This window comes from Penicillium mononematosum (genome assembly GCF_028829835.1).
Source record: "Penicillium mononematosum strain IBT 11891 chromosome Unknown utg000002l:1.0-8112719.0:1.0-8118358.0, whole genome shotgun sequence".
In the NCBI taxonomy this organism is placed as follows: domain Eukaryota; kingdom Fungi; phylum Ascomycota; class Eurotiomycetes; order Eurotiales; family Aspergillaceae; genus Penicillium; species Penicillium mononematosum.
In genome coordinates this window covers 6,637,431-6,658,937 of record NW_026643272.1, presented here as the reverse complement: position 1 = coordinate 6,658,937, position 21,507 = coordinate 6,637,431, and the positions used below count along the sequence as shown (strand labels likewise).

Here is a 21,507-nt window from a genome sequence, read left to right as displayed (position 1 = left end):
CTAAGTGGATAAAGGGGTGTGGACTCAATACCTTGGTATCAGTCTACTGGTCTGTGTTCTCAATCATCTCTTCAGTTAGCTCGTACTCGTCGGCAGTACGTGTCTCCTGTGACATGGCCATGTCCAGGAGCCAGTCAACTCGGACGATCCGTGGTGTCTTCTTGATATCGAGCGCCAATTGACGGAACCGAGGCCAGACTCGGGCGTGATTAGCTCCGGCGCTGCTGAGAAGAAAGACATCCTTGCGGGCAGGCTTGTCATCTTCCCCTTCGCTTTCCTCGTCGCTCTCCTCACGCCGAGAATGGTTCGCTATGGCCAGTCGGCCACGGAAAAGCATGCACTCTCCTCCGTTTGTTTCAACGATCGATTTGAATGCATCGAATCCGCCTCGAATGTCCTCAACGCAATAGATGCGATAGCCCTGCAGCATTTTATTCTTGTTCTTCTTCGCGTTTCTTGTGACAGAAGACAGGTCAAAATTGTACTTCTTCTCAGCTTCCTTATCCTCCAGAGGGAAATCGGAGGGGTCCAGCAGTTCCTCCTTCTTTAGGCAACTGGCGATAAAGTCGGTGCTCACGATCATCGGCGCATACGCGAGTGCATTGACAAATTTGGTGGTTCGTAAGATCGACGGTGCAGCCAGGTGAGTGCATCGTCTGGCATCTTGGACAACCATAATACCAAGGTCTCGAAGGCCTCGCTGTGAAATGTCAGTATATAGATCTCGAGTTAATCATGTTCATAACTGCCGTAGCCAAACAAACCTTGTCTGCATCCTCTTTCTTCTCGTTGCCCTTCCCTACCCATCTCTGGTAGCCAGTAATCAAGAGGTGCATAGCAATTGGTGGCCGAGACTTTTTCTGTCGTTTAGTCTCCACTGCTTGCTCGCCATCGCTCTCATCCTCAGCTTCAAGTGAGGCACGCTTCTTGTTCTCCTGAACCCGGCCCTCGTCTGACTTTCGTCTGCCACCGTAGATAACACCCCCCCACACGTTTCCTTTCCTTTTCATACAAGGCAAGGTCCGGGCATACTCGTGGAGTCGGGCAGTTGCTGCCTCTTTCGACTTACGGCTACTAGTCGACGACGGGGTCTCGTTCTCTTTGCCCTCGGACATGATTCGGGTTCGTGCGGGTGTTTGGATAGTTCCGCGCGACTTTCCATTGCCCTGCGGAGTACCGTGCGAAGTTTCCGAGGCATCCTCATTGGTCTTCCGTTTCTTCTCAGCGGGAGGCTGCACTGAAACCATATTTTGGTTCTTGCCCTGCATTGCGCGCCGTGGGCTATGAGCAACAGCCTCTCCGGACGAGAAAAAGACCTGTTCCAAAACATTGCGGTCGAGCTGGGTCTGGCCTGCGACTTCTCCGAGATTGGTTCGCAGAGGGAAGTGGCTGTAGCGCAGGTTTGAGGCCGGCTGTAGCTTCCATTTTGCATAACTGTCCTCCAGCCACAGGTGGTTGACAACTTCAAGGCCCCATTCCTTCGCCGCGTTGCATTTCTCACTCGTTCCATGTGCCGTAATCAGATGAGTATTTTCTTGTTTTAAGGTTTTGGTACATTCTGCACCTGCTGCTGCGATCAAATTCTCCAAGTAGATTCTTGCTTCACCAACATAATTGGACAAACTGATCTTCAAGCCTTCGAACCCGGGAATGCCACTGCGAGAGATCGGGTAGTGCAGTAGTCGTCTGAGGGGTGAAGTATATGTGTTGAATGTCATGAGGCGGTAGAGCCATGCGAGATTCCCAACGTCTATGTTCAGTCGCGATGCCGTGCGATACGCAAATCCTTCCCGGTAACGACATATTAACATGTCTGCTCCGTCGACATTTGATGTCATTGTGGCACCGCCTTGTTCGAGGACAGCTTGAATCGATTCCTGCAAGTGGGAGCCGATTCCAAGGTCCGAGGACAGCATAATGGACTTCCCTTCAAAGACACTCCGTTGGCCTGAGTTATAGGCCGAACTGGATGGCGTGGGCAGCTTAGAAGGATCCGTAGTCGATGCGCCGACCAAATCCTTATTCTCTTGCCATCGGATTGGAGTATCAGGACCCACGCGCAAGATCTCTGGATCGGGAAGTGTATATGGACGTTCATCGATTCGTCGACCAAGTTTAAGGCAGTCGTCGAACCTGTTCTCAGTCAGCGATGGTCACTGCCTGCTGTACCAAGAAAACTCACCAGTGCGGTAGTACAATCTTCACGTTCAATTTCTTCGCCTGGACAATGCGCGCCTTGTCGGAATCGGCCGTGAGGTCCACCAAGTGTGTAACCATCTGAGAGACTCTTGGAGAGTACAATCCACCTTTCGCGACAACACCGCCTATGATTGCATCCTTGTCTCCCTCGGGGATGTCGCCGCAGGTAACTACCACATCGTTCATGAACAGACGCGGGTCCGGGCTGTATTGGCGGGGGTTGGCCAATTTCCGCTTGGTCAACGAGTTATTCACCCACTGTGGCTTCACCACAGGGATCAGCGCATCGCAGGTAGTATCGTAGGCTTCGAAGTCAATTGTGGTAGAGATCAAATGGCTGAACTTGGCTACATCGGGGACTTCGGCACCAGGTTGGACAATCAGAGGCTCGCCGCCGTTTTGCTCGAGGAGAGTTGCCAGCTATGCGATTATATTCTGTCAGTCTAGTTCAGGCTATATCAGTCGCAGGAAAACACGTACCTGCTCCGCGGATTCTCTCGAGAGATCCTTGGAGCATACAATACAGAGGCAACACTGCTCGAAGAGCTTAGGCTCTCCATTTTCCGTTGCCATGGCCAAATTTGTAGATAAATTATGCGACTGAAGATTGGCTTGTTGGTTGGGGGAATCTCCAAGAGAGTCACATCCAAGTGTAGAACCAAAGATGAGGCAATCGGGGACGCGCCCACGCGTGTCAGGAACGCCGAATCACGTGTACCGTACCAAAGCGCGGGGATCGGGATCCGATAGATCTACTAGCTTGATCTAGCTAGTCTACACTCAAGTAGTATGAACGATTGCCAAATAAATTTGTATTCGATCTATGCTCTTGATCCAACAGGCCTAGGCATTTCAGACACATTTTGACTAGCACACTCATATGAAACTCTTGCCACAGTGGGAAATCAGATCAGGTGCGAAACACCCATAGTCTGATTGGCCGCGACTTCCTTCCTCGTCCATATTCAGTCCATTTCTTCGGGCATAGGGCCGTACGCCGCGTCCAGTTTGCTTGACAGTAGATACAGCCCAGCGAAGATATCAGTGACAGCGTCAACAGGCCACTCCTCTTGCTCCTCGGGCTCGGAGTCGACCTCGAAGACAACCTTGGCAGACTTGGTCACAATCTCGCAATCAAGTTCAGATCCAGATGTGGAACCAGGGTTATCATTGGGGTCATTGTCGGATATGGGTTCAGTCAGAGTAGACTGCTCACATCTAGAGGATGTCACCGACTCTTCATCACGGGGTGTTGACGGCACAACCAAGGGCATCGGTGGATTGGGAGAGTGATAGATTAAGGGCTTAATATTGTTAATATACTTTCTCTTGGATTCTTGCTAGGAGTACACTTACATTCACGGTTTGAAACCACTCTCGGTGCCCAGGTCGATGAAATTGGGTTCCGTACTCTGCCGCAAACTGGGCATCGTTGCGCCTGGTAGAACAAATGTCATCAGTATATGCTTACTTCCTTGCCCCGGAGAGTAACAGGAGAGACCCACGCAATTTCCTCCAAAATACCACAATAGTACCCAATCAGAGAGCCAGAAATGATCTCCTTGTTAGGTTCCTTGTAATAAAGGGCATCACGCCAGCCTCCCATCAGCACCCAACGCCTCATCGCGTTATCTCCAGCAGTTTTTTCCTGGGTGGTCAGCTTCTTATTATCTGGCTGGTTGGCTATACACTATCAGAATGCACTCAGAATATACAGAGCTCAAAACAACGGAGTAGGCTCTGTACGCACCGGCACCAGCGTGCTGTGTACGAACATGACCCTCGACACTATGCAATGCCCTGAAACTCATTCCGCACATGAAAGTGCCTTGCAACAAAATATCGCAACTATTTTGATTAGCCTTGATCTGACACAAAAAGGTCGAAGGGTTTGTATGATACACGTAGGTGTTATATCGGTTCATGGTGACCATCGGAGCTTGTAGTCTATGACTAGCAAGAGCAAGTGCGAAATCTCGCCTCGTCACGTAACCTTTACCTCGTGACTGTTTAGGTTGCCAATCATGATTATTATTTGGAATAGGTCCTGTGAAGGTTCAATATATTGCCATTGCCAAAGCAAATTACATATATTATTCTGTACCCACCGTGTGCGTAGCCCCAAACTGGATGGGGGTTTACTGCATTCAGTACATCCGGATTAACGAAGTCTCTTTTAGATAACTGTGGCAGAGCTACCTGGCGGCTGTCCATGGTGGCTCGCGGATGGACGAGCTTGCAACGAAGATGCGAAAGAAATATGCGCAGCAATGATGGCAAGGAAGGAGAAAGCAATGGCCATCTTGGAGCGTTTTTATAGACCTCCTGCATATAGCGGGCAAACAAGGAGGAGCATGTGCGGAAGAGGTCTTGGTCAGGCAAGTTCCCTGTATGTTCGACGGGGGAGTATGGTCAACACGTATGTCCCTACATAACTTACCTTCAGACAGCCTCTCTATTTTATAGGAACACCTTCTACCAGCTCCCCCAGATGAATATCAAAATCTAACTTCCTGAAAACTGCATCCCACCATGCACATGTACACAGGTATGTGGGCAGCTTCAAGCATACAACGAGACCAGTTATCCAACAGACACTAAAGGCGAAGTTTTGCCACCTACAACGATCATAAAAGAATATCCGTATGCATGCATGCTTTAACTGCTATGTATGAATGAATATGTAAAAACCAAAGAGTCGGGGAATATCAAAATCCAACAAATGAGGCCCAACAACTCGCTCAGATAACCACCAAGCTACATGCAAATAGCGAACAAAACAAGAAAAGAAAATCAAGCTGCCATCGTCAAAACGTACGAGGTGATACTATCCATGCGCTCCGTCGTCAACTTCAAGCTAACAGTCAACAGCTCACGAGCAATGCGCGGCTCCTTATCCTGTAATGCCTTCCACTGCACCCCGGTCAAACACCAAGCCACACAATCACGCTCAGCCTTGACCGTCGCCGTGCGGCGCGTATCACTAAAGAAAGGCAGTTCGCCGCACGGTCGACCAGCGACTATGAGCTCGAAGTAGCGGCCTTGTGGGAGGTCGTAGCCAGCACGCAGCATGCCAGACTCGAGGAGGTAGAAGGCGCGCGGGGGGTCGCCTTCGTGGTACAAGACTGTGCCAGCGGGGTAGGATTCGCGGGAGAAGTAGGCGCAGGCGGGGAACCAAAAGTCTTCATTTTCGGTTGAGAGGCCTTGGAAGGTTTGGAGGAGGAGGGGAGTGGTTGGCGCATGGCGGACCATGCTGGTGAGGCCATCATTGCTGTTTCGTGCGCTTGAATCGTTGAGGTCGCTACGCGCTGCAGGTACTGGCGGCGAGGTGAGCTGACGACGTTGTCGGCTAGGGTGGGGGGTTCGGGTCCTGAAGGCACGGGGACTGAGGCGGGGATTTGAAGGAGCTCGGAGTTTTCAGTTGATTCGGCGGGCGTGGAAAGTGCTTCCTGGCGGCTGTAAAAGACTTTCAGGTAGTTATTCTCGCAGTACTCAAGGGCTGAGTTGAGGTCTTCGAATATGGGGACACTGGACTCCGACTCGAAGAGTCCTACGTTTTGTAAGGACTTTCCTACGTCCCCTTCGACATCCAAGCCGGAGATAGCTATCTGTACGTTGCGCTTTCGGAGAACGCGGTTGATGCGGGTAAATGCTTCTGCGGCTGAGAAGTCGAGTCCGTAGACCCGGGAAAAGTCGAGAATGATGAATCGAATGGGACGCCGGTCGAAAGCTTCCTCCTCGATCAGGCCACGCATGGTGTTCTCGACATTCACGATGGTTCCAAAGAAGAGATATCCACCAAGCTTGATAATGAGGGTCTGCTGTCCAGCTTCGCGAAGAAATTCCTGTTGGATAGGAGGACGTCGGACCGTCGACCCGGAAATTTCGCCCGAGAACTTTGCTCGAATGGCAGATTTGCGAGACGTTTGGACAACAAAGTTCACGCAGGCCAGAATGATGCCAACGAAGATTCCAACCACGAAGTCCCAAGCGCCCATCGTAACAACGATGATAACGACGGTTAAATATTCAAGCCGAGTAAGTTTACCCCATGTGTCCACCAATGCCTCTTGTAAAAGCTCAATGCCCAGCAAGAAAATCAAGGCACCGACAACCATAATGGGAATATAGCCGATTATAGCTGGGCCAATGACCATAATCCCTGCAGTGGCTGCGGCCAACATCAGGCCGGCCAACCGAGATGACCCGCCACTTGCAATGAAGAGAAGACTATTGGTGTAAACAAGGTAGTTCTGCTTTTATTAGCTCACTAAACACAGCTCTAACGATGGGAGTCACATACCTGAATGCTTCCTACAAATCCTGAAAGTGCATTCGTCACGCCATGTGCCATGAGCTCTCTGTCCACGTTGAGATTGTCTTCACCGGTGGATATACCCAGAGCAGGTACATTAATGGGCACATGGAGCACACCAAAGAAGGTCAAAGCAAACATGGCCGGGATTGTCTCACCAAAGGCAGTCCAATTGACCGCCGAGAGATCTGTAACGAATTAGCATGACAACGCTCAAAGTACTGTAGCCAATCGACTCACCATAAAGAGAATAGAAATGATACCACGGGTTGTTCGAAGATGGGGCATCAAAGACCCATCCATTGTGGCGGAGAGCACCCATAGAGATCCTTGCGCTTAGAATGACAATGTAGAACACTGCAGCAACAGCAATAAAATAACCACCGACAAGGAAGTTTGAACGAACGAATCGTTTGAGAACAAGCAGGCCAATGGCAAGGAATAGGGGTATCATCCAAAGAGGGAAAGTATCAAGATGGAAAAGTTTCTGGATGGTGGGGATGTTGTACTCAAGAGACCCGGGGAGCCGGGCTGAAACCTCCATTCCAGTTTGTAGAAGAAAGTAACCCACACCGCCGATGCATCCAATGAGAATATGACGTGGGAAGAAGCCAATGAGCGAGCCCAGCCCACAGACACCCATTAAGAAGAACACCAAGCCAGTGAGGATCGAACTGACCGAGAAAGCTAAAATGGTCGTTGCAATCACTGATTTCGGGTTGTCCTTGCCGATTGAATTCATGATGGTGAAAGCCATCTGGTGGAAGAATGGTACTACTTCAATCATTTCACTTCCTATTCCTCCTTTGAAGATTGAGCCGCCACAGGAAAATACCACTTGAGAGATAATGGTACTGACATAGAACATCGAAATACCGTCGGTTCCTAGGTGAGCGAACAGGGGTTCTCCCAGAGGGAACAAGATCATTCCATAGGATAAGGCATCAAGAATGTTGAGAAGTAGTCCCAGCAATACGGCAGGAACCAGACTGGCGGGGTATAACACAGCCTCTTTCCATATCACTCGCTTATCCCATGACTTTGGGCTGAACAGGATTCGAGTACAGAGGGCGACAGATGAAATGCCTTTCGTTATTAAGTTTGGAGATCGTTTGACAGCCGGCCTTTGGTTCTCGGCGTCGCCTGCAGTTCCATAATTTTGTGTAGATTTGGATCGTGGTTTCGATAATAACGAGGTGTGCTCATTGTCTCGTTCGGGTTCCTCATAGATCGTGGGCGGCGGGGGAAAGGAGATATCACCCATCCCGGGTTGCGTGACCTGGTCCTCCACGGTATCTGTTGATGGACGGCGAATCATCTCTGTCAAGGCCGAAGAGCCAGAAGCCGAAGCAGGGTCGACAGAGGCATATCCTGGCTCCAACAACGCCTCACCGACAGCATGAGAGCTTGTAGCTTCATCCTGGGAGTAACTTGCAGAATTCTGGCTGCTGTGGAATATATCAAGGCTGGGGGGGCAAGCCAGGCCCGTCCCTCAAGAGGGATTTTTTATTCAACGAAAGGCCGTAGGTAGCGAGTTCCGCGGTCTGGTCGCGGAGACCGTCCGAAGCATAATGAGCCGGGTCTACGATAGGTCCAATGGTCAGTAAAAGTCGCGCAGTATCACTAGCAGCATATTATGCACAATGACCCACCCATATTGCTATTGAACGATTTGAACGACCGGTGGTAAAAGGAACGGTTTGGTGTTCTTATTGTCGATCCGTTGTAGCTCGATGATTCCGCTCCCATTGGACCGGGTGGGCTGCCTAGGTTTGCATGTTCCACCAGCGTTTCCGACGGGGCGTTACCATGGACGTCGCGGTCAAACATCAGGTTGCGTGACAGCGCTGATGCGCGAGAGTCGCGACGGCCACGGGGTTGCAGAACCCCCCATGGTCTCTCGCGCAATTGCCGTCCAACCAAGTGTCGGAGTGGGAAAAGTTAAGAAATCCGGAAGATAAACGGGGCCACTAGTGCATGGGGCGGCCGTTTGGACAAGATGACGCAACCGGGACGAGCATGCACAGAAGGGAGCTTCAGCGACCTATATGTATAGAAGAGACAGGTCAGTCACTTATCAACACAAATATAAATTAGCAACAGACAAGATAGAAAAGACCCCTCCGAAGTACCGGTTTTTTGACTAAATGTCTCTTATCTCTAAACAGCCGAGCTAAACCACATCCGGACTGATACGAATGAAGATAGTGGTCCGTGCGAAGGGACTGGGAAATAGCCCTGGCCTGGAGCCATGTGGGTTAAGCAACATCTCCCAAGGGCTTCCAAGGTAATCTCTTCAACGGCACTAACTCGAGACTAAGTCGAGACTAACTCGGCTTTTGAAACTACATATGCAATTAAAATAGTATGCAGCAAGCTGCAGCTCCGTGGTCGGAACGCAATGCTCTACGGTGCGGGATCGGCATTAGCACCATGCAGTAGCCTCAGCCTTATTATTCCTTGCATAACGCCATTAACCAAATGCCCTAGTTAATAATCCATCATCTAGATTTTTACCAGCCACTTCTCGAATGCCTAAATGTGTCTACTAGCAGTCTTGCGGTGTTAACCCCATTAGACCAAAATTGGGTAAAAGTTGACTTGCAATAAATAATGATGTTTGTATCAACTCAATGGGGAATATAATAAAGAGGTAAGAAGCAAAGGAATTCCTAGGAGCAAGCAGAGAGAACACGCGAAAAATCTCAAGGCTGAAAAGGCTTAAGGCTGCGTGGGTTGGGGTATTGAACAAGCTGGTTATGATCTTCAAAGAAAGGTAGATGCCCTTGGCCATGCCCATTGTGCATCGCTGCAAGGATCTCAGCGAGTGCTTTGTCTAGGACTCCCTTCCTGAGGATTGTAGTTCTTTTCGAGAGGCGAAGGACGTAGACAGATATTGGAGTAATGTCATTATGAGCAGTCTCATAGACATAGTCGACATTGTTAAGGTCTAACCCGAAATAAGAGTGGCGACCGGGGTATATGTTCACAGCGAGGAAGCAAGTCTGGCTGTCTGGGCGATATTCTCGAAGGAACCCTCAACCTTTGACACTGATGGACGTATAGATCCCAGGTAATCTCTGGAGTCGAGAATGCTGTTGGGGACATCACCAAGTATTCGAATTGCCGTTGAATCAACCGTTCGAAGGAAATAATTTATGGTATCTGGGATTTGGCCCATGATACCCGTGGACGGTCGCGAACTTGTTGCTTTGAGTCATCCATTGTAAAGCTACGAGGTTGCAGCAATGACCTTACCGAGGAACAAACGAAGCTTAGAATTTCCCAATCTGTGCAGATCGAAGATAAAGTAGTGCTATACACTATATTATTAGCACTGGCGCCATATAGCAGCCTCAGCCTTCGTATTTCCTTGGGTAACACTATAAGCTAATGTGAGCTATATGCTCATCGGCCGATAGTCGGCCAAAAGTCTGCTTGGCTTTGAACATCTTCGACGCCTATAAGTTAAGTCTTTCTCGTCTTTCCATGGTGATTGTCAAGACTGCGTCTAGACCAATGGGTCTTTTACCATAGGCCAATCTAGCCCTAGAGAATAAATTCAAAGAAAAAGCCACTGGACAAACCAGCAGTCATGCATAATCAGACTGGTGTCACACTGTTGCAATGCAGAAAATCATCATTTTGGCCGTTAGGTCTAGACACGCTAACGGCGGGGGTATCTCAAAGTACATGGTCCCTTCGTAAAACCACTGTAGATAGCCAACGCCAATTCATGTTTCTTGTACTCATATAGAACCTGAAGATGCCAGGTAGTTCCGACTCAATTCAAGTCAATCGCTCCAGGAAACCCTGAGCAATTAGCCGCTCCACATCACCCTGACGAACATAGAGCTGACTGTTCTTGGTCAAATTGATCACACTAAACCGGAATTAGCCACCAGATGCCCAATGAATATCAGGAAGCGAAAAAAAAAAAGAACGTACCCATATTCCGTCTGAATCTCACCAGCATCCTTCAACACCCGTACATCAATAAACAAATCCTTCGGCGGCTCCAGCGTTCCCGTCAAATCGATATCCGTCCACTGCCCCTTATACGCAGCAAGCATATCCCCGTACTGGCGGAAATACTCCTCCTCCTCGGGGCTCAGCGAGCTATGCCCGCTAGCCCCAAGAGCCGTGTGCTGCGCCGCCCCGCTCTCCTCGGACGGCTGCTGCTGCTCGAGGATATCCACTCCCGTCCAGCACAGCTCCTCGAGCTTCTCTGTGCGCACGCAGTGATACGCGAGCAGGCAGCGCTTGTTCCGGCGCATGCACAGGTGGTCGACGAGTAGTGCGCAGGCGATGGCTGGGTCGGCTGAGGGGTTGAACCCGCCCTCGAAAGGCTCTAGGAGACGGGTAACATCGCGGTCGAGATCGCGGACTTCGCGGGTTACCGCGCGCACAATCTCGGTTTGGTAGGGGGGTAGATGGGCGAGGGATTGGGTGCGTTTGGCGTGTTGGACCTATCGCGGGTTAGGTGTTGGTCAGCGGGGTGCGTTTTCCTCTTTTGGTATTTGGTGGTCGGTGTTGGAGTTGGGGTTGTGAACGCCCAAGAGTGGGATAAATCTATAGCCCACGTACCAATTTGTTGCCGAGTTCGCCGTACATGGTGGCCACGCGGTCGGGGTCCTGGTTAGGGACGCGACTTTGATCCATTTCGGCGAGCGCCAAGATTGGCTCTTAGTCAGGTGGAGTGATCGGCGCCAAGGTCAACCTTGGAAGTATAGAGGCACTTTTTGGGTAAAGGCTCTTGATTCCCGAAAAAACATAGAAGAGTACTTTGGAAATTAAAGTACCACGTAGGATACTGTGGAGGGTTGAAGTTGTACAAGACGGCCAAAGAGGAGGAGGCAAAGGAAACTGGAAGGAGCACAAATGGCTTCAGGTCTAGACGCATCAGGGGAGAGTGACCAATGAGATTATTTTCGAATTCAAGTGGGCTAATGACTGATATTACTATCAGTACTGCATAGAAGCCCTCATCCGGTTGTAATCAGCCTGTGTGATCGGCTCATACTTTGCAGCACCTTCTCCGACACACGGAATACATTCAATCACCGAGTCAGAATCCGGTGACATGAAATACGGAATAGAGAACCGCCTACGGGTCATACGATCAGTTCCTTTGAATCTATCAGGAAGAGGCGGCAAAGTGACTCGATGGCTGGTAGACCTCAGAAGATCTAGACAAGTCAGCTTTGAGAGCAGACCAGGAGCATATCAAGGGACGAACCATTGCTCCACCTCTGCAAAAGATCTCCCACATTCATCACAATCGCATTCTTAATAGGCGTGGCAGAGATAAATGTCCCGGGTAAGAAAGCATCCTCGACTTCCAACCCACCACAGTCATCCTGAAACAGCAAAGTGATCGAACTCCAGTCGGTATGTGCGGGACATCTGGCTGCACGCTCTGTCTCAATTGCTTCGGCTGGAATAGGCGGATAATGCAGTAGGCGTAGCTGGTTATTATGACCTGAGTGTTTCGCGAGCAGATGGTTCTCGTCTAGCTCCAAGCCAACAGCAAGCGCTTGTAGGACCTCCCCTCCGACACGAAAACACTCCCAGTAGAAGCGGAGCATGAAGTCACGGAATCCGGGGAGACTGTGTTCGGGCAGCCATTGATTAGGCTGGGTGGTATTCTCGTCACTTCCTATGTCATAGCTTTCCTGTGCCAGGTCAATGAAGCTCAAGATTATACATAGATGAACTTGGCGCCGACGGGGAGATATGAGATTACAGCGGGTTCTTACTTTGATGTCTGTAACCTCCCTCAGCTGGTCCATTTTGCCCTTGTCGTTACCAGTACTCATCGCCTGTGACACCTTCTCCAGCCCGGGCCAAGAGTACCCTCTGTGAACCGCCCATCCTTCTGGATGGGGCGCTTTTGAGTTTCTCTTCTTGTGGTAGTTCGAAGAATAGTTTTGACCAGCTGAATGCTTCGTCTAACATCGACTCTGGCAATGAGTGGTTGACGATGTACACAAAACCCACCTTTTTGCAGGCAGCGACGATATCTTGCGCTATTTGCTGACGACTGGACTCCGTCTTCCAGCCAGCAAAGTCCACGACAGGGATGTTGGGGGACTTGGTAGAAGTCATGACATATGCAGGTTTTAGTGTAGGAGGTAATGGAGAGCCCATGGGGGGCGCCGAGGTCTTTTTACTCCATCCGATTTATTTGACTGCCTAGGTACCTAAGTACTAGTAGTTTTAGCGCCTTACCAATATTCTGACGCCGTGATACCCGACGGCCTTGTTGAGAACTTTCATTTGCCAATCACATGCAACCCTGAGCAATAAACTCCGAGGTTGATGCAAAGAGTGTGTGTTCAGTGGTGTCGACATTTAAAAAGCCTAGACTAGTTTGATTGTGATAGTACGCCAACTTTTACTCCAGTTCCTAACGGTAAAGTCATCTGCTGTTCTTTTGAGTTCTCTTTTTGAGGCTATTGTGTTTATCACTAACAGACGACCTCAGGAATTTGCTATACTTTCAATAGTCTACAGTTCATGCAAAAAAGCATTCATTCTTCCGTATCTCTCAAAGAACGTCCGACAAAGATGTCACGAGAAGGTTTCCCGTCGATGATATTTTTCGATGTCTTGGGGACAATTGTGGAATGGAGATGTTGCATCGCGAACGAACTGAATGCCGCAGCACAAAGGGCTCTGCAAGATCAAGTTCGATCTCTGAGTTCCGATGTGCGAGCAAGTGTCTCTGATATGTCTACTTCGAGCTGGCAGGAAATCGCTGAGGAGTGGCATCGCGCATATATGAACTTCGGAGACACCTACGATACATCTAAGCCCTTTGTCTCAGTGGACGAGTACAACCGCATTTCTTTGGAAAATATCCTCAACCAAAGGCTTCTCCGCGGCTTGTTCAACGAGGACGATCTCAACAATTTGACACTCGCTTGGCATCGACTTGACTCACACTCTGACAGTGTGCCGGGCCTTTCGTTGCTGAACACTAAATTTTCGACCTCTACATTATCCAATGGTAATGTAAAGCTTCTCGAAGACCTGAAAGAACACAATTCCTTGCCTTTCAAGCACATCACTAGTGCAGAGCATTTCGGTGCGTACAAGCCGTCGCCAGAGGTCTACCATGGTGCTGCTCGCAGATTCGGTTTCAAGGATTCGCAATGTTGTCTAGTCGCAGCCCATCTTGAAGACTTACAAGCCGCCAAAAAAAGTGGGTTTCAGACAATCTATCTTGAGAGAGAATCGGAAGAAGCTTGGGATAGTGAAGACATTGCACGAGCCAGAGAAGAGGGGTTTGTCGATCTTTGGGTCGGACTTGGAGGCTCAGGTCTGATTGAAGTTGCTCGATACTTCGGAATAGAAGGTGTTGAATGAATCATCTCCCAGTCGGGCCCTGAATCAGACGCAATGAGAGAAAACTAATGTACATAGCTACCTAGATATCTGTGAATTTCCTTTTCTGGTTAGTTCTGCCTGTTTGGGTTTGGCGCCTATTGCTGCAGTGCCCTCAATAACCTTATCACGCTTGAATCTCACCTGGGCAAGATTCCAAGGTTGCCTCTAACATCATAATGAATACCACACCGGAGCAGATCCTCAACATTGAGGATGCACTGGTATCGGAGGCCAACCCCGCACGCCTCAATGGCCCCCTCGATTACGAGCGCTGTGCGGGGCTTCACAACTACCTGGTTGCGTATGGATGGATGGCCCGCCACGGACAAGAAACACCCAATCTCGATGAGTTAGCTAGTCAGCCATCCATTTTCGCAGACGAAGATACGCAGGCTGTTCGCGAACGACTCCACCCGTCAGTGAATTCCTTCCTGGATTTGATATTCTCGCCTGAGCCAGGCTTCTTTTACTGGGTGAATCATATTTCAATGCAATTGGTCGACGACATCTTTCCAGATGAGGAAAACGACCTAGACAACCTAGAACGATTTGTTGTTATTTACGGCACTGTGGTTGAGTTGGGCTCGCATTGTGTCCGGCGTCGTCTATGACCAACAGCTGCACCGCGCTGCTTTCCCAATGACCCTTGAAAATCTGGATAGCGTGGAGCCGATCGATGAGCATGAGGATATGTGGTTTCCACTGGAAACGATCCTTACAAACTGGATTTATATGCTTCGAATCGGTAAAATCACAGCCGATTCATCAGAGGGGAAAGCGCCCGAAGAGCTGTCAAGGTCCCGATCGCAAATCGGGCTTTGGTCTTGGCTTCCATATTCTCCTAGCCAGATCGATAGTACTGTGGCTGCTATAGATCGCTACTCGGCAGCTATCGAAGCTAGAATGCCCTCCGGATCACTTTTGCCTATCTCTAGAGGTGCGCCGCTTTTCACAGATGTAGAGCTCGATGCGGCATCTATACCGGAGGAGTGCTTTATTCGGTCGGTTCTGACGAGAATAAAGACTCCCCGTTTCAAAGCTATTGCACCCGGCTTGGAGGTTCCGCACGATACCGTGGCTTTCACGGCTCGGCAGAGGTTTACAGGGGTACCACGCGAACAGGAGGAATGGGGCAAGAATATCCCGCCCGTCCTACTTTTCGCAGCTGTAGATAGCAGCCGCACAGTCAGCTTTGGAAAGGAGATTCGATGGCTTTTCCTTGGGCCAGAAGATGACGTACCGTTCAACGAGAATGATCTTATCCCTGTGGGTCTGTATATTGAGTCAGTACGCCGGTGCGAATATGATACTGAGGAGGCGGGCTTCCGTCTACTACTACCGTTTCGAGCTCACAGTGAAGCGAGAATGAGTGATGGGACATCAATTTCGCCAAATTCCGTAACACAGCTCTTTCAGCATGGCATTTTTCATCCGTTTGGTGGTGAAAGGCGGGCTCAGAGATTGGAGAGGCTGATAGACCGGTGGAGAGAATTAGTAGAGAGTGGTGTTTGGACGGTCGGAAGAGACGGTGTGGAGGGAACAATTGATAAATTCTATACTGATAGTGCGATCGATTATTGGATTGCTCCTGACTGGTAATATCCATGGATTCATGGATGATTTATTGAAATGCTAAGATGCCCAATCAGTCCCGGAAGTACCCAAGTAACAATAACTGCAGTGAATAGTTGAGTGCCAAATCGTATCCCACGTTTGGTTTCACGGGTTGTATTTTAGTAGTTATTGAAATTATTTTAATACATATTACCTGTGCTCCCATTAAGAGAGATTAATATCGAAACTAATATCGCCTTGGGCTTCGGGTCTAGAGGGTCGGGCTGTGGTTGCTAGGGCATCCTGGTGGAGATTTGTGACCTGACCTGGGAACTACATCATTTGTTCTTTAAACCCTGATCTCTTCTAGAATCTCTAGAATTTCCCTTCAGACAGCAAGTATCCGGGTATGTTCAAGTGGCGAGTCTTCAATTATACCCCTCGCGACCGGTGAAAAGCTAATCTTACTCCTTTCAGTAGTTTGTTGACACCCAAATCCAACCCCGGATAACGCCTCCAACGTACGAAGCATGAGAATAAACCATTAAACTCACACAAACAAAAGCCTCGAGTCCATTCCCCAAACCGACTATTCCAACCCCGCCCCAGAACCCCGAGAATGCGGACTGCCCGGTGGATTTGGATTGCCGCCACATTCCTCACCTCGACCGTCCACTCAACAGAGACAGCACCCTTCACTCCAGCAGAAGAAGCCACGGCCAACAAACGAGCCTTCCAAGTCCTCCGCATCCTCCGACGAGCCGAAGATAACTGCCCGGCTGGCTTCACCCCCTGCAGCGAACTAGGCAACGCCAATGCATGCTGTAAGCACGGAACGAACTGCTCGCGCGACGATGCCAACAACATCGCCTGCTGCGCGAGCGGCGCAAGCTGCACCGGCAGCCTAACAGGAACGAAGACGACGGGCACAGGCACTATGTTCATGTTCCCCAGCGGCGCAACCGCAACCACCACCGAGAGTGGGGCGGCGGCCATTACTGGGTCGAGACTGGACGGCGCATACCCATTCGTCGTTGTCCCGACCACTTTTAGAAATGCTGAGACTTGCTCATCTTACTACTCGGTTTGTCAGTCTGAGTACGCACAGTGCACTGGCGCGCTGATGGGCCGCTACGGCGTCACGATTGGCGGTGCCGGGGAGGGCAAGACGGTCCAGGCTGTTACGGCGGCGTCGCAGGCGACGTCCATTTGCTCGAGCTTGAGCGTGGAGGCTTGCCATGGTATTAACTTGGGGTATTGTAGCTCTGTTGCGACACAGACTGGTGATGCGGACGCGAATGGGAATAACGCCTCTCCTGTACGGATGTCGAGTCTCCATGATCTGGCATTCGGGCTAGCGGTTGGGGTTGCGGGGATGTTTATATGATTTACGGATTTGAGATGACACTTTGAATGCGTTATTTTTGCTTGTATATTCCTTTTTTTCCCTGTGATTTTCTATCGCCATGTGGAGTCATCAGAGACCCCTAGAATCTATGATATATTATCGAGTCTGGGTGATGTTTCTGCCAAATCCCTCAATATGTACGCTACAAGAAAGCCAAATATATCTGACCAAATCTGACCAAACTAGATCTGAGTTATTGCCATCCACCGAGGAGCTATTTGTAGCTACATTCTGTTATGCAAAGTAACCCTAGAAAGCCCCAGAGATGAGACCATATTTTGAATGCATTTACGCATGCGGTGCCCCGTCTAGGCTTGCAGAATTTCTATCTCTTAGAGGTCCTCGACAGATTTGAAACCCGGTCACCAGCTTTATAGATAGCTCCGTGGCTGGATTAACATACATATATTTTTATCCGCATCATGTATCAGTCAATCCTCATCTATGTTTTCTTCTTTATCGCCCAAAAAAAATATATCCAGTAATCTTTCCTGTCTATGGTTCTCGTTTCTCGCTGCTAGGCATCATGCTCAAGGTACAGAAACAGTGGTTGAGATTTGATCAGGCTAGTAGGCATCGCTTTCAATCTAGCCTGGTTAGAAATCCACTGCACTGTAGATTGATTAGATGAACCCCTCTGTTAGTACCCGTGGACCCGTGAACAATGGCTGTGGGCTGATATCCGATATGGATCCACCATGGCGCTCATAAAAAGTACCTAAATCGCTGGTAAAAAATATACTCCACTTTTATTATTGACCAACCCGGAGTTCGTACACCGGCCGTGGAGATCTGATAGGCGGTGACTCCTAAATGCGCAGGACCAATTATATACCATTAAAAGGGCCCACATCTGTATACCCTCAATATAGATCTGGAAGGGAAAAAAAATAGGTAGCTTCTCTTTGATTGAGCGTGTCATCCTTAGTGCAGGGGCCATGCTAATCTTCTCTGTATATTTTCAGTTGACCATATGCCCCGAAGGGCGAAATATCTATATGTTTAGTTCATTATAACTTCACTTTCCGGCAGAAAATTACCGCCTAAATGTCTCTAGCAGTGGTTGTTTGTCATAATGGTTCTGTGAATTTGCATGATACGTAGTTTGATAATGAATCTATTTTCCAGAACAAACGCTTTCTCTTTCCACTGTAAGCCTCGTGTTTGGTGTCAACTTCTATATGGGTGATTTACACCTGGGTAAGGAACATGTGAATTTCTTAGGCTTATCTACAAGTATCTTCAAGGCTTCTGGGTCATTGAACCATACTGCAACACGTTTTAGGGACTTCGGCTGGAAAGTTGAGAATAACTAATTGCCCGACAGTCTCAGTAATGCAACCAATGGGAATCCATTCCAGGTTGGTAATGGAGCATAGATCAGCACCTCCTGCTCGGTGTTTGTGTTGAGTTTCTTCGTCTTCGGACTCTCAGAACCTCGCGAGGTTTGCCCAGCTTATTGTGTCCAGTCGGCATGCCAGCTAGGTTATGTGGCCGGTTTCAGAATCCCATCCAACCCACACACAGGCTGAGGATCCTTCAACCAAGGCTTCGGCAGTATGCTTAGCATTAAGGTCAAGGGTGATGACACGGTGGGGAGCAAGATCGTAGATAGTCCGAAGCTCATTTTGAACGTGGCCAATGTTGGCGATGCGGAGAGTCTCACCATTCATGGATGACCTAGAATGAGCAGCTGTCTGGTGCTAAGACACTGGCTTCGTACAGGACCTGCACCTCCGATGGAATCGAATACGTTGATGCCATTACCGCTAGTTTTGAGCCATCGTACCAGTAACCATATGGACAATAAGTGGTTCCGCGGCACACACAACTATGAGTTGGATATCAAGTAAAGAATGAGATGTCTAGCAAGTGGTATGCTAGAGTGAGAATTTCCTAGACAAGCATTACAGGATCGCCCAAATAGTGGTACTTTCCTATTGAAATGACTCGCCTGTGGAAGCTTTGATCACCGAGTTAGTGAACATGCGAAAACCGCCTTTGGTCTCTTTCAAGGTAAATAGATTCATCAGCATCCGATGTATGAGACATTTTAGGGGATGTCCCTTGGAAAGATGTGAGTACCTATAGGCAATATATTCCTCCAGCAACTCTCCGGGAGTCTAGCTGCAGGTTCGATCGGATCTCCAGGGCTTTCAAAGGATTGGGCAATTCATCATAGGGCGGCCATTGGTGGCACGGAATATCCCCGACCATGAAAACCACAACATCCATGCTTTGCTGCGATTCAAGGGACTCATGGCTGCCCAACGTATACACAATTGGATTGTGTTCCTTTTGATTCATAGGTCTGAGTCATGACAATTCTGAAATGGCGGTGTTGGACATAAAGCTGATTGCTGCCATGCGGGTGGAGAAACCTGCATTTCAACCCGTTGATCGCTCTGACAGGACGCAGGGAAGGGGGCAACTCAGGGCTTGTTTTTCGAGGTAAAAAGTATCGCTAGACTAATCAGAATCAAGTAAAATTCATTTAATATGAAACCCAGCCACCACGAAAATAAAAAGAAAGTGTTGGGTGGATTAGGCGATTGGTAGGAAATCGGGTGGTTGGGTATACGGAAAGAGGCTGGGAGATGCTGTGTAGCTAACAAACTGGAACACTCTCCTCTCTTGACTTCTCTCATTCTTCTTTATTCCTTGTCTACATTCCGATAATCTCTTGACGTCTCAGGAATTTGGGATCTTTGTTTACCGGTGATCTACAAGATCTCTCGAGTATACAACTGAGACAAGACTACTGAGAAACACCCCTCCAGTCCAAATTTCAGGCTTTCCGACGCAAGTGATTTCGCCGCTGAAATTCTGGCATTTGTTGCCTCGTTCTTCATTTGCGATGCGGTCTTCATCCGTCCTGCCGGTGCTCTCGACACTTGCCCTACTTCTCAACTACTCGACCCACGCAGCCGCAACCCCGCTCGCATTCGAAGCAAACGTCCTCGAAGAAAACAGGCTTGAAAAGCGCTGTGCGAATCCATGTGGCTACAACGATTGGCTTTGCTGCGAGACCGGTCAGACGTGTACTACCAACAGTGCCCAAGAGGCCGTCTGTGCAGATGGCGGTGGTAGTGGCAGCGGCGGAGACTATCAATATTACACCACGACCTACGTGCTCACCAATACCGACCTAACAACTATTACCTCTGTGTGGAGCAGCCAGATCGCAGCACCTACAGGCACGGGCAAGTGCAGAGTTGACCTCGGCGAGACAAAGTGCGGCTGGAACTGTTGCGAGGCTGCGCAAGAATGTGTAGAAGGCCAATGTGTTGCTGAGAGCTCTTCGGCTGTTGTGACTGCTACAGAAACAGGATCAGGATCAGAAGCCACGCCGGGCGTGCGAGGGACGAGCAATGGGGCAAGCACCGTAACAGCAACCTCGGCCCCAACCACCACAGAAGGATTCACAGCGCCGGTTGGAACGGACGGGGCAGATTTGATCGGGGCTAAAGCCTCAAGCAGCGGTGGACTGAGTGGTGGCGCCATCGCAGGCATTGTCATCGGCAGTATCGTTGGTGCGTTTTTGTTGTTGCTCCTCTGCGCCTGCGTCTGCTTTAAGGGCGTCTTGGAAGGCCTGCTTGCAGCACTCGGCATCGGCAAGAAGCGCCGCAGACAGGACACAACCTATATCGAAGAGCGCCATTCCCACCATTCGCATGGCAGTCGGCCTCCTCCCCTCCTCCTGGCCGGACGTGGTTCGGAAGCAAACCAGCGGGAGGCAGTGAGGTTAGCGAAAAGAAAGAGTCCAAATGGGGCTTTGGCACAATTGCCATTATCCTCGGTGCTCTTGCTCTGTGCTTGGGATTGAAGAGGAAGAGAGATAGAGAGCACGATGACGACAAGACCGAGTCCTCCTACCCAAGTTCATACTACTACTATTCCGACTATTACTCGGGCACAGGGAGTGCGTCTACCCCCATTTCCCCCCCCCCTAAACAAAAAGCCTTTACTGACTCTTTCTCCTTTCACAGGTAGCCGAAGTTCTGACAGACGAACGAGAGATACACGACGGTCACGACGATCGCGCACTCGCTCCGCCCGTCCATGATAGTTTCTGATGCCTCGGGTTTCAGCTCGACGACCTCGGTTTGATATGCATTTATGGCGCTGGATTTATAACGTGACTAATGTATGAATATGATTTACACGATGATTTTTGGTTTTTGAATTTAGGATTGACGATATTGCCTTTTTTGGTTCGATGTCGATATGAGAGATTTATGGCACACTACGATGTACATATGAGAGATTCTGAGTACAAACTCGACATGAGAATATGATTCTTGAACTTGTCCTGCGTCATAAGTATTGACATGATATAATTGCTGGTCCCCGGGCACCGGCATGAAAGAACTATGGGCAACCTGGAAATTGGAAATTGCAATGCAGAGAGCAAACAGCTTGCAGAAAACAATGTGCTCTGTTTGGATGCCTTGCAGGTTTGACAGCACAAAGTATGCAAATGCAATAGATCCGAGTCAAAATAAGATAAAAGACTAGAAAAGACAGAAAAGAAAATAATTATAGAATAATAATATGTATACTCCATATGGAGTACTCCGTAAGACCGTAAGACATGCCCAAGGCCAAAAGACCACACAAAAGTTAAGGCACTTTACCC

At 49.3% G+C, this 21,507-nt stretch overlaps 10 protein-coding genes across 10 annotated transcripts; 4 read left to right on the top strand and 6 right to left on the bottom strand.

Moving 5' to 3' along the window:
- Window positions 1-43: 43 nt before the first annotated feature.
- On the bottom strand, window positions 44-2,772 carry N7519_004307 (uncharacterized protein; the record flags this gene model as incomplete). The annotated part of the gene is made up of 4 exons (XM_057291083.1): window positions 44-700; window positions 765-2,133; window positions 2,183-2,619; window positions 2,680-2,772. 4 exons carry the CDS (start codon window positions 2,770-2,772, stop codon window positions 44-46), a joined length of 2,556 nt encoding a protein of 851 aa, XP_057152285.1.
- Window positions 2,773-3,164: 392 nt separating this feature from the next.
- N7519_004306 (uncharacterized protein) lies at window positions 3,165-4,413 on the bottom strand (the record flags this gene model as incomplete). Its single annotated transcript, XM_057291082.1, has 6 exons — window positions 3,165-3,503; window positions 3,556-3,637; window positions 3,705-3,882; window positions 3,950-4,047; window positions 4,102-4,246; window positions 4,308-4,413. The coding sequence occupies 6 exons, from the start codon at window positions 4,411-4,413 to the stop codon at window positions 3,165-3,167; spliced, it is 948 nt and encodes a 315-aa protein (XP_057152284.1).
- Window positions 4,414-4,992: 579 nt separating this feature from the next.
- Window positions 4,993-8,413, bottom strand: N7519_004305 (sulfate transporter family protein; the record flags this gene model as incomplete). Its single annotated transcript, XM_057291081.1, has 6 exons — window positions 4,993-5,470; window positions 5,518-6,452; window positions 6,503-6,702; window positions 6,755-7,980; window positions 8,030-8,096; window positions 8,167-8,413. Coding segments are annotated over 6 exons (3,153 nt in total), but the record flags the coding sequence as incomplete, so codon positions are not given.
- Window positions 8,414-10,303: 1,890 nt separating this feature from the next.
- On the bottom strand, window positions 10,304-11,176 carry N7519_004304 (DNA replication protein PSF1; the record flags this gene model as incomplete). The annotated part of the gene is made up of 3 exons (XM_057291080.1): window positions 10,304-10,397; window positions 10,463-10,983; window positions 11,102-11,176. The coding sequence occupies 3 exons, from the start codon at window positions 11,174-11,176 to the stop codon at window positions 10,304-10,306; spliced, it is 690 nt and encodes a 229-aa protein (XP_057152282.1).
- A 303-nt stretch (window positions 11,177-11,479) lies between these two features.
- N7519_004303 (isopenicillin N synthase family dioxygenase) lies at window positions 11,480-12,622 on the bottom strand (the record flags this gene model as incomplete). Its single annotated transcript, XM_057291079.1, has 4 exons — window positions 11,480-11,703; window positions 11,754-12,189; window positions 12,274-12,312; window positions 12,371-12,622. The coding sequence occupies 4 exons, from the start codon at window positions 12,620-12,622 to the stop codon at window positions 11,480-11,482; spliced, it is 951 nt and encodes a 316-aa protein (XP_057152281.1).
- A 462-nt stretch (window positions 12,623-13,084) lies between these two features.
- On the top strand, window positions 13,085-13,885 carry N7519_004302 (uncharacterized protein; the record flags this gene model as incomplete). The annotated part of the gene is made up of 1 exon (XM_057291078.1): window positions 13,085-13,885. The coding sequence occupies one exon, from the start codon at window positions 13,085-13,087 to the stop codon at window positions 13,883-13,885; it is 801 nt and encodes a 266-aa protein (XP_057152280.1).
- A 197-nt stretch (window positions 13,886-14,082) lies between these two features.
- Window positions 14,083-15,505, top strand: N7519_004301 (uncharacterized protein; the record flags this gene model as incomplete). Its single annotated transcript, XM_057291077.1, has 2 exons — window positions 14,083-14,475; window positions 14,525-15,505. The coding sequence occupies 2 exons, from the start codon at window positions 14,083-14,085 to the stop codon at window positions 15,503-15,505; spliced, it is 1,374 nt and encodes a 457-aa protein (XP_057152279.1).
- Window positions 15,506-16,079: 574 nt separating this feature from the next.
- N7519_004300 (uncharacterized protein) lies at window positions 16,080-16,847 on the top strand (the record flags this gene model as incomplete). The annotated part of the gene is made up of 1 exon (XM_057291076.1): window positions 16,080-16,847. The coding sequence occupies one exon, from the start codon at window positions 16,080-16,082 to the stop codon at window positions 16,845-16,847; it is 768 nt and encodes a 255-aa protein (XP_057152278.1).
- Window positions 16,848-18,349: 1,502 nt separating this feature from the next.
- On the bottom strand, window positions 18,350-18,632 carry N7519_004299 (uncharacterized protein; the record flags this gene model as incomplete). The annotated part of the gene is made up of 2 exons (XM_057291075.1): window positions 18,350-18,548; window positions 18,592-18,632. The coding sequence occupies 2 exons, from the start codon at window positions 18,630-18,632 to the stop codon at window positions 18,350-18,352; spliced, it is 240 nt and encodes a 79-aa protein (XP_057152277.1).
- Window positions 18,633-19,725: 1,093 nt separating this feature from the next.
- Window positions 19,726-20,694, top strand: N7519_004298 (uncharacterized protein; the record flags this gene model as incomplete). The annotated part of the gene is made up of 1 exon (XM_057291074.1): window positions 19,726-20,694. The coding sequence occupies one exon, from the start codon at window positions 19,726-19,728 to the stop codon at window positions 20,692-20,694; it is 969 nt and encodes a 322-aa protein (XP_057152276.1).
- Between the last annotated feature and the right edge of the window lie 813 nt (window positions 20,695-21,507).